Below are 14,077 nucleotides of genomic sequence, written 5' to 3' on the forward strand. Positions count from 1 at the left end.
GCTCCGACTCGGCAGATTTACTAAAGCTCGAGAGCTTTTACTGGCGCAAGGCAACCCCTTATCCCAACATGCCTAGTGGTAGCTATCCAGATCTTGTTTGAAATAGCCCATACTAGACATATATAGTAAAAAACAATTTTTTTACTAAGCTCTTATACATCAAGATAGGAAGAATAGAGGAAAAAAAAACAATGTATGGTTAACCTGGTATGTCAGCAGGAAACTCAGCCAATGTAACCAATAAGGAACTCCTCTCAAACCTCCAGGAAGGGGGGAGGAGAGGGGGGCACAAGAACGAAGGTGAGATGAAGGACAACAAACATGGAACATTATAGTAGGTGCATAACTTCTTTATGTTAAGTTGTCCCATCTCACCTTCATTCTTGCTGGTTGGAACCACATCCCCAGCACCTGCTTCTTGGGTGGCTCACTGGAACAAACTCTTCAGGACCGTGGAACCAAAGGATGCCCTGTCCAGGGAGACCATATCCACTTTGTAATGAGAGAAAAAGGTATGAGGATCTGCCCATGTTGCTGCTGCACAGATTGAATCTAAAGGTAATTTAGCTTTGGAAGGCAACAGAGGTGGCTAAGGCCCTGGTTGAATGTCCTCTGGGTCTTCCTGGAAGCGTCTTTTTACGCAAACCATACGAAAAAGTGATTGTGTCTGACAGCTATTTTGATAATGTCACTTCAGAAACTGGAAAACCTTGCTTATTGTCAGCAAAGGATCTGAACAATTGCTTATTGTCAGCAAAGGATATGAAGAATTGGTCTGATTTTCTGAGGTCTTTGGTCCTGTGTAAATAAAAACATAATTGTCTATGAACATCCAATTGTTGTAATCTATACTCTGCCTTGTTGCTGTAATTGCGGAAATACACAGGAAGCTTGATGGACTGATTTGAGTTATACTCAGAACAAACCTTGGGCAAGAAAGGATTGGTCCTAGACTATCTTTGTGAAAAATGAGATACGGCAGGCAAATAGACAAAGCAGGTAATTCAGTAACACATCTAGCTGAGGTTATAGCAACCAAGAAGAGGGTTTTCCAAGACAGAAACTTCAAGGGGCAAGATGCTGCTGGCTCAAAGGGGGGCAGAACCACTGAAACTAAAACTAAGTTTAGGTCCCAGGAAGGGGGAGGTTCTCTTACTGGGGGGCCGTAAAAGCATTGTACCTTGTAAGAATGCTCTTCCCAACTTATGTGACATAATGTTTGAACCCAATTCTCCTACATGAAAATTGGAGATGGCAGCCAGTTGGACCATGATATTAGCTGCAGCTGCCCCTGTTTTGAAGGTTTCAGCCAGAAAGTCAAGAATCCTGTGAACAAGAGCCTTAAAAGTATCAATGTTATTTCTTTTGGCCCAGTAAGAGAACCTCTTCCATTTGCTAGTGTAAATCCTCCAAGTAGTGGGAATGATTGGGAGCCTAGCTAAGACTGGAAGTGGAGTAACCAAGCAGTCAGCTTGAGAGTTTGGAGGGCTGGATGAAGCCCGCCTGACTGATGCGTCAGGAGTTCCGGAACTGGGTCCAGTATCTAGGGCTCCAGCTGAAGGTGATAGCGAAGAAACAGAAACCATATCTGATGAGGCCAGTAAGGAGCAATGAGAATGAGTTTCCAACCCAATGATTTTGCTTTCTGAAGTACGTTTGGAATGAGGGGAAGGTTGGAAAGGCATATAGCAGTCCTGGAGGCCAATCGTGAACAAGTACGTCCCTGGGTGACTGTCCTTGAGGGGGAACTAGGACAAAGTAGCTGCTGTATTTGTTGTTTAGGGGAGTGGCAAAAAGATCACATGGCTGGCCCCTTTTGTGGAAAGGCAGATCCGCAACTTCTTTCTTTAGGGATCACTCATGAGGCATGAGGATAGCCCTGCTGAACCTGTCCGCTACCACGTTGGATTTTCTGGGAATGTGCATTGCAATCAGAAAACGTTGGGAAGACATTGCCATTGCCATACTCGAAGTGCCTCTCGACACAAGGGGTAAGATCTGGTTCTGCCCTGCTTGTTGATGTACCATATCACTAATCTATTGTTTGTCTGGATTGCAATGGTCCCTGTAGGTAGAGAGTCTTGAAGTGCTTGCAATGACAGAAGCACCGCTCTCATCTCTAGAACATTCATGTGCAAATGGTACTCGTGAGGTTGCCACATTCCTTGGATGGTCCGTCCTAGATAATGCCCCCCCCCACCCTATTTGGGAAGCATTTGTGGTCACTGTGGCTACCGGATGTGGGTCTAGAAAGGGTCTTCCCAGAGTCACCTGGGGGGAGACCAGCCACCACAGTAGGTCCTTTTTGCAGAATTCCGTGATTAAGATCATGTGTAACCTTGGCAATTCCTGGAAAGACCACTGAGCGAAAAGAAGCCACTGTAGAATCCGCATGTGGAAGAGTACTAAAGGAACTAGCATAATAGCTGCAGCCATTGAGCCCAGTACTTGTAAGACTTGTCTTGCCTGAACTCTCGTCTTGTTTATGAGAGAGGAAACATGTTGACGAATGGTTGACACTCTGTCTAGAGGCAGTTTTGATATCATGCGTCTTGTATCTAAGTCTTCCCCTATAAAGGTAATAGACTGACAGGGTGACAAGGCAGACCTTTCGTAGTTTATTGTGATGCCTAACTGGGAGCAAGTTTAGATTGGGTAGTCCCCTGTCCTGATTAGTTAATGCTCTGTGGTAGCAGTGAGGAGCTAGTCATCTAGATATGGAAACATCTGGAATCCTAGACGCCTCAGGTGAGCCGTGACCACTGCCATACACTTGGTGAACACCCTGGGGGCTGTGGTGAGATCAAAGGGCAGGGCCCTGAAATGATAATGACTGGCTCCCAGCTGGAAATGTAGTAATCTCCTGGATTGCCTGTCCATTTTTATATGATAGTACACTTCTTGTAGATCTATGGAGTACATCCAATTGTCCTGACCCAAGAAAGGAAGACTGGACTGCAGTGTCACCATCTGGAATTTTTTTTACTGATTGGTTTAGCCTGCTGAGATCCAAGATTGGTCTCCAGTCCCCTGTCTTTTTTAGAACTAAAAAGAACCTTGAGTAAGTTCCAGATCCGATTTGGTCTGTGGGGACTTCCTGGATGGCTCTTTTTTCAAGAAATCTTTGAACCTCTAGGACTGCATGATCCCGAAGACTGGGTGGAACATCTGGGAGAGAACATTTGTCCTTTGAGGGGGACTGAGAAAAGGGAATTTTGTAGCACCTGGATATTATCGACAGTACCCATGTTTTCCTCATGATAGATTGTCAGGCTGCTGAGTACAATGATAGTCTGCCCCCAACTGCCTCCAGAGGTGGACAGCCTGGCCTCCCTTCAGGAGTGCCGGAAGGGCCTAGCAGAGAAAGTATCTCTGTTGCCCTGCTGTTGGGACCCTCTCTGTCATGAGGGCGGCGTCTTCCATTATTGTTTCCCCCTCTGCCCCTGGGGGAAAAAATCACCAAGCGTGTCAGGCGAAGATCCCTGGGATTTTCGGAACCCCATTTTCCCACTCTTCCGTCCCTTAGGATAGGATCTAGATGGAGTGGAAAAATGGACCCCTATGGCAAAAAGGCTCTTGCCATCCTGTTCACATCTGGTGAGAGTCTCTTTTACCTGAGGCCCAAACAAGGACGAGCCATCAAAGGGGTTGCTGGAAAATGAAGACTTAAAGGGTTCTGCAAATTAACAAAGGTGCATCCAGGAGTGTCTGCGTAAAGCTACTCCAGTACCTGCTGCCCTACTTGCTCCATTTGCCGCATAAGAAATGAGCTCGTTTACCACGAAGGTCAATGTCGCAAGCTGGGATACTGCCCTGTTCGCTTCCCCCTCAGCTGTAGAATCTTTCAGGGTATCTCCTAGCTCCTTCAGGAGAGCCCACTGAAGTCGTGTGAAATGTGACAAATATTTCAGCGATCTGAGAGTAAAAGTCACTGAAGAAAAAACACGCTTCCCATAGCTGTCCATCGTACAAGACTCTGCTTGGCAGATGGACAGAAGAAGAAGTTTCCGCAAGTTCCTTCTTAGTGGCTGCTGCCACCACCATGGTATCGACAGGGACTCCCTTGGATTGGAAAGACTTATCTTCAGGAGTTGTAATAAATTTGTCAGGCCTCTTCGGAACAGGTTCCATGGTCTCTGGAGTGCTCCATTACTTTCGACTCACTACAGACAAAAGTGAGTCAAAAGGCGGAGACACCCAAGAGTTGGAGGGTTGGGAACCAAATGCATCCAGGTATGTGGACACATTCTCAGAAAGGGCTAGGGACTTCCAACCACCCCTCTGTCTGAGGATTTCCAAGATGTCTGAAAAAGAAACATCCTCAGAGTGGGCCCGTGAGGACCCTTCCGACTCATCAAAGTCCATATCCGAAGTGACAGACTGAGGGGAGTTTAGATGCTTCCTCTTGCATTTTTTCTTCCAAGGGACCTGGGGCACAGGTTCCCTACGCTTGGCAGGAGGAGGGAAAAAGGCCGGCACAGGCACCAAGGGAGAAGAAGCCAATGGAGCCGAGGGTGGAGCAGTCTCATGAGACAGCACACTCCTCATCACCTCAAAGGTGCCACGGTCCTGCGTCGACTCTGGCTCCCGAGAGCCCGGAGATCTTCTTCGAACCAGGAGCAAATGCATTGAGGTCAAAGTACCTGCGCTGATACTCAGAGGGAGAGCGGGGTTGGAAAAGGGTCTGATGACACTTCCCCCCTCGGAGCCAGTGAGAGAGCTTTGGCACCCAGACCCCTCAATGGAATGAGACAATGAGGAGATCAGAGCGGTAGTTGGAACTGATAAGGGAGAGGAAACCGGAGCTAATGATTTCACCACCACGGCTTCCATGCACTCTGGCTCCGAGCCCAACAGAGTTGGGAGGAGGAATCAATGGAGAAGCTTGGAGGGCCGAAACAGCCAAATCCTTATGGGCTGGGCTCAAGAGTAATTTAGCAAGTGCTTGTGACTTGAGGAGCCTGATGACCACTCTCTCCATATCATGATCCGAAAGTCTGGAGGACCAAGAAGAGTGTGAAGAGGACCAGTGACTGCCTGCTCCAGGTTGGAGCAGTGGAAATTGTGGAGCGGAATGTACCAGCTCTAAAGAGGGAGACCTTGATCTCTTATGGATCAGGACCAGCTCCGAGGACAGAGATGGAGCCACCGGAGACTTAGCTTTGTCGGAGCAATGCTGGGGGCCAACAGAGCCAAAGGCTTCTCAGTAAGTTTGGTTTGTTCCGAGCTCAGAACCAAAGGCTTGGAGTGTTTCTCGGACACTTTGGTTGGCTGAGGACCCTGGGATGAGGCATCTTGAGGGTTCTTCAGGAGGCCACATAAAATGAGCTTATTTTTTCTTTCCTGCAGGACTCTGGAACTGAAGGCATGATAGATGGAGCAAGAGTCCTGCAGATGAACAACCCCTAAACAATAAATGCAACTCGTGTGCCCGTCCGTAAGGGACATTTTCTGCCAACATGAGTCACATTTTTTAAACCCAGAAGGTTTAGACTCTTTAGACATAACAACAGTTAAACATTATAGAATGCCTGAAGGAAGATGCACTCTCCACAAAGCTATAATACGTCCTGATTTAATAAGCAAAACACTCAACAAACAGACATATAAAAACATCAAACGGATACAAAACGGATCAAGCGCTTTCATCCACCCAACATGTGGACTTCATCAGAATCAATAAAACAATTAGCAATGCTAATTTATACTTTTTTTGGCGCCAAAACCATAAATCTCTTTAAAAGAATACTTCCCATATAGTACCTATATGTAGCATAGTGCATATTCCTTTCCAACACACCAAAATGAATCTCTTCATAATCATGCCTTTTGCTACTGGTACATAAATATCCATTTATATAACAAAATGTTTGAATAGTAAAAATATGAAAATATAAAAATATACATATTCATCCTATTGCAATAATTAATGGCGGATACCTATGTACAAAACCATTTTGAATTATATAACCGTAAAATTAATAGCCTATGGGAATATTTTTATATACATGAATTAAACATAAAATTTGATTAAAATATCATGTGTATACTTAAACATCACTAGACATAACAGATTATTGCACGTGTCCCCTACCCTTACTTAAAAGATGCTGATTGCACTTCTATATCCTAAAACCATATATGTGTCTGTCATAATAAAAACAATAAAAGAATAAAAAAGTAAAATCCTAGACCCTTTAATTTGGTGTACAATCACATAATGAAATTGATATATATTGCATGTAAACAACTTATGAACTATTCTCCTATTGTGACTTTTGTAAGATAGGTTTTATAGTAATATATTAATTTAAAATCCAGGTAAAGTGGAAACATCAGTTAAGATTTGCCATCTCACTTCTTTTTCAGCCAGATATACTTTGATATTACCTCCTCTACTGTTCATTTTTATCTGTTCTAGGATGGCAAATTTAAAATTGTGTGTGTTATCTGTGGCCTCTATATGCCGATAAAGTGCATTTGTACTGTCTTTTTTCATAATAGCATATAGGTGGTCATAGATTCATCTCTTGAACATTCATTCAGTTTTTCCTATATAAAAACTAGTACACCCTAAACATTTGGCCATATATATAATATTTTTTGTAGTACAGTTACCTCTCCTGAAGGAAATTCTGGTCCTATTAATGTTCTCTAAGATGATCCCTCCATCTTCTAGTTTGACCTGGCAATATCTACAACATCCACATTTTCTGGTTCCCTTATACTCTATACTCATACTTACTACCCTATTATACCTCTCAAAAATAAGCTTCATATTTATCCCCATTTTATATACAAAGATGGGTGCGTCCCCTACTATTTCCTTCAGTGCGCTATCTACTGTCAATATAATCCAATACCGTTTTAAAATTTCTTTGATTTGTATGACCTGGGGGGTATATTCCAAAATGTACGCTTGTTTATATTCAATAGCAGTGTTATTATTTATACCACTACTTGTTAGGTTTGTTGGTTTTGTACATAGGTATTTGCCATTAATTATTGCAATAGGATGAATACGTATATTTTTATATGTTCATATTTTTACTATTCAAACATTTTGTTATGTAAATGGATATTTATGTACCAGTAGCAAAAGGCATGATTTGTGTTGGAAAGGAATATGCACTATGCTACATATAGGTATTATATGGGAAGTATTCTTTTAAAGAGATTTATGGTTTTGGCGCCAAAAAAGTATAAATTAGCATTGCCAATTGTTTTATTGATTCTGATGAAGTCCACATGTTGGGTGGATGAAAGCACTTGATCCGTTTTGTATCCATTTGATGTTTTTATATGTCCGTTTGTTGAGTGTTTTGCTTATTAAATCAGGACGTATTATAGCTTTGTGGAGAGTGCATCTTCCTTCAGGCATTCTATAGTGTTTAACTGCTGTTTGTTATTGTATTTTTCAACACTCTTTAGACATAACTAGCACTAGTCAGGGAAAAAGGTTCTCACAGGAAAAAAAACTATCACTCACAGCCTAAAACAAGCTGATAACCACAAAGGAAACATTTCTAAAACTATCTTTTTTTTTTTTTTTCAAGAAAAGAAAGGGGGAGAGCCTCTAACTTAAACAGCAACTCCCCAGATGTGAGACCCTCTAACTAAAATGGCAATCCCAGAGAAAGGGTGAAGAAAGGGAAGAACCCTCCAACTTAAACAGGCTCTAAGGGGAAAGCAGGCCTGAAAGAGAAAATGATGGTCAAAAAACACCACAAAGAGCAGAGAAAGGGGTTGGTAGACTAACGTAGGAAGATATACACTCTAATGAGTCAATTACCAAAAAAGGTGCATTAGGTTCATAGGTTCATACTAGGCTATCTGCCCGAGGGCATTTACAAGCCTAGCCCATAGTTTTGTGGCTTACGCCACCCCTTTAGTTTGGAGAAACTATGCCCATTATTTTGCTGTGCCTCTGTCGAGCAGTGACACTGAGGTAACCCCTGGGGTGTATCTGCGATCTCCCATCCATTGGTCAAGATTCCTTTTGAACAAGGCCAGCGAGGTGCTCTGCCTCACATAAACCGGGACTTTGTTCCACAGCATAGGGAGTGTTGAAAATTGGCTTTGTTCCAAGTCGGACTAACCCGGGTAACAAATGATGTTATGTTGTCCCATCTCGCCTTCATTCTTGCTGGCTGGGTTTGGAGCATTAACTATAAAAAAACATAAAGTACTTACCCTGAGCCAGTATGAAGCAATCTCAAAGCTACAAGCTGCAAACAAGCTCTGGGTAGCTACTGCTAGGCATGTTGGGATAAGGGGTAGCCTCAAGACAGTAAAAGCTCTCAAGCTTTAGTAAATCAGCCGTGTCAGAGCCAAGGAATGAAGGCGAGATGGGACAACATAACATCATTTGTTAACCGGGAAAGTCCGACTTGGAACAAAGCCAATTTTCAACAGAGGCCCTGGGAGAAACACTCTAGATGCATGTCTTTGTAATGTGAGAGGAAACCAGAGTACCCAAAGAAAACCCACACAAGCACGACATGCAGACTCCGCACAGAAGGCACCCCAGCTAAGAATCGAACCTGAGAATCTCTTGCTATGAGGTGACAATGCTACCACTGCACCAATGGTATTCCTTAACTGCATAGCTTGTTAAAATTAGGTGGAAAATTTTAGAACTTATTTAAACCCTTCATGTAGTTAATTAATGTTTCAAGTGTATTTTAATCAAAAATTTCAGTAGCGCTCTCAACTTTCTGAAAGCTGTTTAATGTTGGTAGATTTATGGATGCATAGGTAGTTACTATGCATGCAGTCCATAAGACTATTGGGGAGCCTAGTCCATTTTTTTTTTTCAATGACCACACAGTGCTCTGGGACAAAGTGACTTGCTCAAGGGGACCCAGTAGGCAAATGAAGGTTGGGGGAATCAAACCCTGGACCACACAAAGCAACTTGTTAACAGGTAATAGGATTGATTTTCTGTACTAACTGTCAGACAGCATAAGTTACTCACATAGTGAGAGGAGGTCAGGACTGAACCCAGAACCTCCTGTGTCTGAAGGAGATATTTTAACACAGTACTGTGGTAGTCTGTCAGTTTCGCAATCTTGAGAAAGTCTGTGCTAACAGGAAAATGGGAATCCATTGCAGTTCAGAAAAGAGGAGTGCTATTAATGAATTTGAAGATGTGTATCATTCTGATTGCTTGTATTGTTAACTGTTCTGCTTAATGTAGACACTGTAATGTCATCTATCTGTAAAACCATATTAATGTACATAAAGTGCATCCCGATGGAAAATGAGAAACGTGTATAAAAAGTGATTTAGTCTAAGCTCAGTAAATTTAATTCAGACTTCACTTTTTTGATGTAGTGTAACTACAGATTTCTAGTAAACAGAAGCATTCATAGAACCCCAAATGTTTTATTCTTCTTCATGACAGGATGAAGACTCCTTTAAAATAGATAGCATCTCTTACATATTCCAGGTTGTTGCCAGCAAAATGTCTTGAGAGTGTCCAAGCCTTTCTGCAGTGCAGATGATAATTTCCTGGTACTTTCCCTTGCCCATTTCAGGACAGAGAAGCATGGAATCTTCTTTAATTTAGGCAATGAAGTCCGTTAAGAATAGAACAAGGCCTAGGTTAAGAGTGTGATCTTCTCTGAAATGAGAGGCATTACGTAGACATTTTTGAACCTCCCTTAAAAACTCCTGATTAAGGCCTGTCCTGATACAAACTGGGATTTCTGACACTGCCTGGTACCTGATTGATCAAGGTACTCTCTTTAGCTGTCTGAAAATTTCACCAGAGCAGGCAGCAAGCTTTGCTGGAAGGGATAGCAACATCGCTGGGAAATGACTTAGAACCCTGTTTTGGTGCTGACTGGAACCATATCAACAGTGTGAAACACTACAAAATAAGACCCCTCCCTAAAACATGCAGTGTCACATGACCAACACAGGGTGCCCATGGAATTTTTTTTTTAAAAAACAGGTTAAGTCTCCCTGTCAAACTTGCTAACTCTTCTGGGGTCCAAGATCTAGCCAAGAACAAGGTAAGAGGTTTTTGCTGGGGCTGAATTTTGATATGGAATTTTGGTGATGCCTCAGGTGAAACAGTTTAAAGGCTATGATGCAAGTAACAGCTTTTCAGGAAGCATTTAACAGTCTGCTTGAAGAATGTACTAATTTGTTAACTGGCAAAGTGGACTGGTCCAGGAACAGACTGGTGTCACAGTTGGAGCAACCCTTGCAAGGTACATTCAGCCTTGTCAGTGTCACATTTGTACCTATCTAGCTCAGGTTTGGGAGCCCTTCTTGATGGGGACTGTGATTCCCCTTTTGCAAAATAAGGCCTTAATTTGAACAGGCAACAGTTAACTTTCTTTTGTTGTACATTACAATGCTTTCTAAAATAAATGGAGACCTCCCTTCAAACCTCATAATCCCAAAAAATGTAAATTGAATTTCTGTATAGTTAAATGAAAGTGTCTGATGTGATTATTTCTAATACAGATTCTATCCTTAATATCTGTAATTAACATTATTCCTGTCTTCCTTTATTTTTTTTAACCTAAAGGAAGAGAACACGGACAATTTTGTCAAAACCTTGAAGACGCCGCCTAAAGAGATGAAGGCAAACCTGGAACTGTGTGTTAAAAACCTTCTAGCTTTGTGTAAAAATGAGCTTGAGGGAGATGAGAAAAGAAAGCAGGAAGACCTTGACTTATTGTTAGGACAGCTCCAGGAGGATTTAGAGAAGTATATCTCTAAATATGCAAAGAAGTTCAAAACTAGTGCCATCAAAGCTGGAGTTGCTGTGGGTGCAGTGGGGATTGGCCTTGCTGGAGCTGCGATAGGTGCTGGCGTGGCTGCTGGTGCAGTTCTCGCTACTGAAGCGGTCATTCTTGGCAGTGAGGCTGCTACAGTAGCAGTCGGGGCAGTGGCTGGGACAAGCAGTTTTGCACTGGTAGGAGGAGGAGTCGGGGCCAAAGTAGGGAGCATGTTTGGAGGAAAAAAAGAAAAAAATCTGCAGATGGCCACTGAGGAAACAGAAACAGAGGACGAAGATTTTCTAGTCAACATCCAGGATACTGAGAAAGTGACTTTTCTGAGAAAACCACATAAGAAAAATAAATAAAAATATTCTTTCTATTTGCACTACACTAAAGTAACATGTTTACTTGAATTTAATACATTAATATATTCATGGTCCCTTTCCTACAAAGTGATGGTACAGGGAAATGCAGACCCTAGTTTCAGTAAAAGAATCAAAACTATTGTCTTACTTTATAAAATGTCTTGTTTCTTTCATTTTGACTATGAAGTTGAAGATATACGTGAATAGAGCCGATATCCAGTAAGAACATTGCAGCTGCTGGTAAAGAGAGATCTCCATGGTGTCTGTGGATTCTGTTACACACCTTTATCTTTGCAAAGTTTGTTCACATTCGCAAATTATGACTAACAGAATCAAAAATAATAACTAAAACATTCACGTTGTTAGTGACTTTGGAAGAAGTAACAAAATGGAAAAAAATTAGAACTGGTTTGGTTTCTCCCTTTTGTAGGCAATAGTGAGTACATACCAGTGATACATCTAACTTTTTACATTTTCCTGGTATATATGTATTTTTTAAGAATGTGTATTTGTAAATTAGTTTACTTTTTTGTTGCATTTTAATTCTCCACATGTAGGAATTATTTACAGTCTCTAAAATGTAGTACTTGTCAAGTCATGTAGTTGGTGGATTGGACACTAAATTGGCCATTGTGTGTGTGCGTGTGTTTGTGTGCGTGTAGAAGTCTCTTGTGTCCCAGTACTGCAGGTACCATTCCAGCAATGTGCTCTATCTTGCCAACACGAAGTCCAAAAAGAGAGGCTTCAGAAAAGCTGAACCAGCAGTAGCTGACATCCCACATCTCCCGGCTTTTGCCTTCACTGCCTGACAGGAATATGTGACTTCATAGATTCTTACTAGGCTAATGACCCAGGGGGCTTTCCTAAGCCTAGCCAAGTTTTCCCGAAAGAATAATGATGTCCTGTATTCAAACAGGACACCGATGGCCAGGCATTTATGCTACCTCTGTCCATAAGGGACATGGGTACCAGGGCTGGTGTAAAGTTCCTATTCCCCATCAGCTGGTCTAGGTTGCACTTAAACTGGGTAGTAGACAAGCTCAGCTTCACCTGAATAGGAAGCATGTTAAACAGGAGGGGTAGTTTCTGGGAGACATATCTGTCTCTCCAGCATGTTTTATTTAAGTCACGGACAAAATTCAGGTCCTTAGACCTTGTATTTCTGGTACTGTTTGACTTATGAATATGTAGGAGATTCATAAGTGTGGGGCTTGCGGATGGCTTAGATTCATAAGTGTGGGGTTTGTGAATGGCTTAGATTCATAAGTGTGGGGGTTGTGGATGCCTTGTAAGCCAGGCATAGATCACCCCTCAGCAATCTATAGGAAACTGAGTAGAGGGAAAGGAATTTAAGGTGCTCTGCATAAGGCAGGCTTGTTATGCCGTGTGCTCATTTTGTAAGGAACCTCTGAGGCCACTGTAGCTGCTGCATGTGCCTAGTCACGTACATACCAAAAGGCAAATCTGCAAAGGGCGGTACCCCCCATACATACATGCAGAGTGATGTGGGTACTAAGGAAGACAGGATTAGAAATTAAAATCTATTTGGGAAACTGTGAGGGTGGGAGGACCAAAAATATATATTAGAAAAGACAAACAATTGTATGGAAAAAAGCGATGTGTGATTCTGCACCTATTAAAACCAACTTACCCAGTACACAGCTCACTGCTAAGCTACATATTTAATCAGTATAAATACAATTGGGTATGTGCTTCATACAAAACACTTTCAGTCTGAAAAGCCTTGTCAGGACTAAGACTTGAACGGAGGTGGACAGATGTACTTCAGCATCTCTCCTTTGAGAGAACATCTTTATTTAATTACTTTCCTGTTCCAATGTACTGAACTTGGGTACAAGCCAATGCCCGCCTGCTCATCTCTTTCCTGTGAAAGCATCTTAAAACGATTTGACAGATAAATAAGTAAAGCAACCTAATCAAGTGCACAAAATGCGCATCATACTAGTTGTCGTCAGGTTAACTGGTTAATCAAACTGTCTTGTGTAATGTTGACTGTCCACAAAATATTATTGTTTCACATCTTTGGAATGTATCCTTCTACCCACATTGTAAATGAAGTCCTGGAGTACCTGAATTCATTGTTTTGAACTGTATTGTTGTGTCATGTTTTATATAAGGATTTATATGTAATCATTATTCTTTGTTTCCAGACTACTAAACTGCATTTCCTATACAGTGGCTTTAGTGTAATTATAAACATATCTGACAGACTGTGCATTTGCTATGTGATGTAAATTAACACTGGTTTACAAACCGAATGTGACTTGTCTATGCATGGGCTAAACTCTTGGCTAGGCTTATAAGGGCCTCAAGGCCAATAGCCTAGTAACCTCCTATGATCCTGTGAGTCTTTGCAAATGTAAGGGTTGTACTCAGGAATAAAGCAACATAATTCATGTCCAGCAAACACGGAATTTAAAGTTTGTATTAATGAACTCATATAAGCAATATGTAGGTACAGCTGTGTGTGTGTGTTGCATAAACATTTCTGGAAAACTAAAACATCTTAACAGTGTCACTGTTACTAGGTCTGATATTTAATAATGGGAAAACAATAAATAAATGAGAAAATTAAACCCAAAGCAGAATTCAGTGTTAGGAATGATTTTATTTTGTTACCTACACCTTAAACACAGAACAGCTAGTGTGTCAGTCATTTATGGTGCAGACCACTGCCTTTTGACTCTCCTGTGATGATATCCCTGCAGACCTGCATCAGACCCCAGCCCCAGTGGCTTCTTTCTGTACAGTAACACATGATGGAGAGGAAGGATTTGGGAAATGCGATGTCTCAGTTGAGGTAGGCTGAAGAGAACACACAGCAAATAACTTTTTACTGCTAAGCAGGGCTGCTGTACACAGTCGTATGTGTACCTGGTGTGTCTGATAGTGAACTGTGTTGTTTCATGAACAAAATGGCACCTCTGTGAAGACTGGCATCGAACCATTTTA

At 41.9% G+C, this 14,077-nt stretch overlaps 1 protein-coding gene across 1 annotated transcript in view; it reads left to right on the top strand.

The window, feature by feature from the left end:
* The window catches only part of LOC122814051 (RING finger protein 112-like), a 1,095,042-nt gene extending 1,082,736 nt beyond the window's left edge, over positions 1-12,306 (top strand). Inside the window, exon 12 of the mRNA XM_044086654.1 lies at positions 10,544-12,306. Within this exon, the coding sequence (XP_043942589.1) occupies positions 10,544-11,104 (561 nt within the window). The 3' untranslated portion in view covers positions 11,105-12,306. The remainder of the gene's footprint in view (positions 1-10,543) is intronic.
* The last annotated feature ends 1,771 nt before the right edge of the window (positions 12,307-14,077 follow it).

This window comes from Protopterus annectens, chromosome 10.part0 (genome assembly GCF_019279795.1).
Source record: "Protopterus annectens isolate FY-2018-M chromosome 10.part0, PAN1.0, whole genome shotgun sequence".
In the NCBI taxonomy this organism is placed as follows: domain Eukaryota; kingdom Metazoa; phylum Chordata; order Ceratodontiformes; family Protopteridae; genus Protopterus; species Protopterus annectens.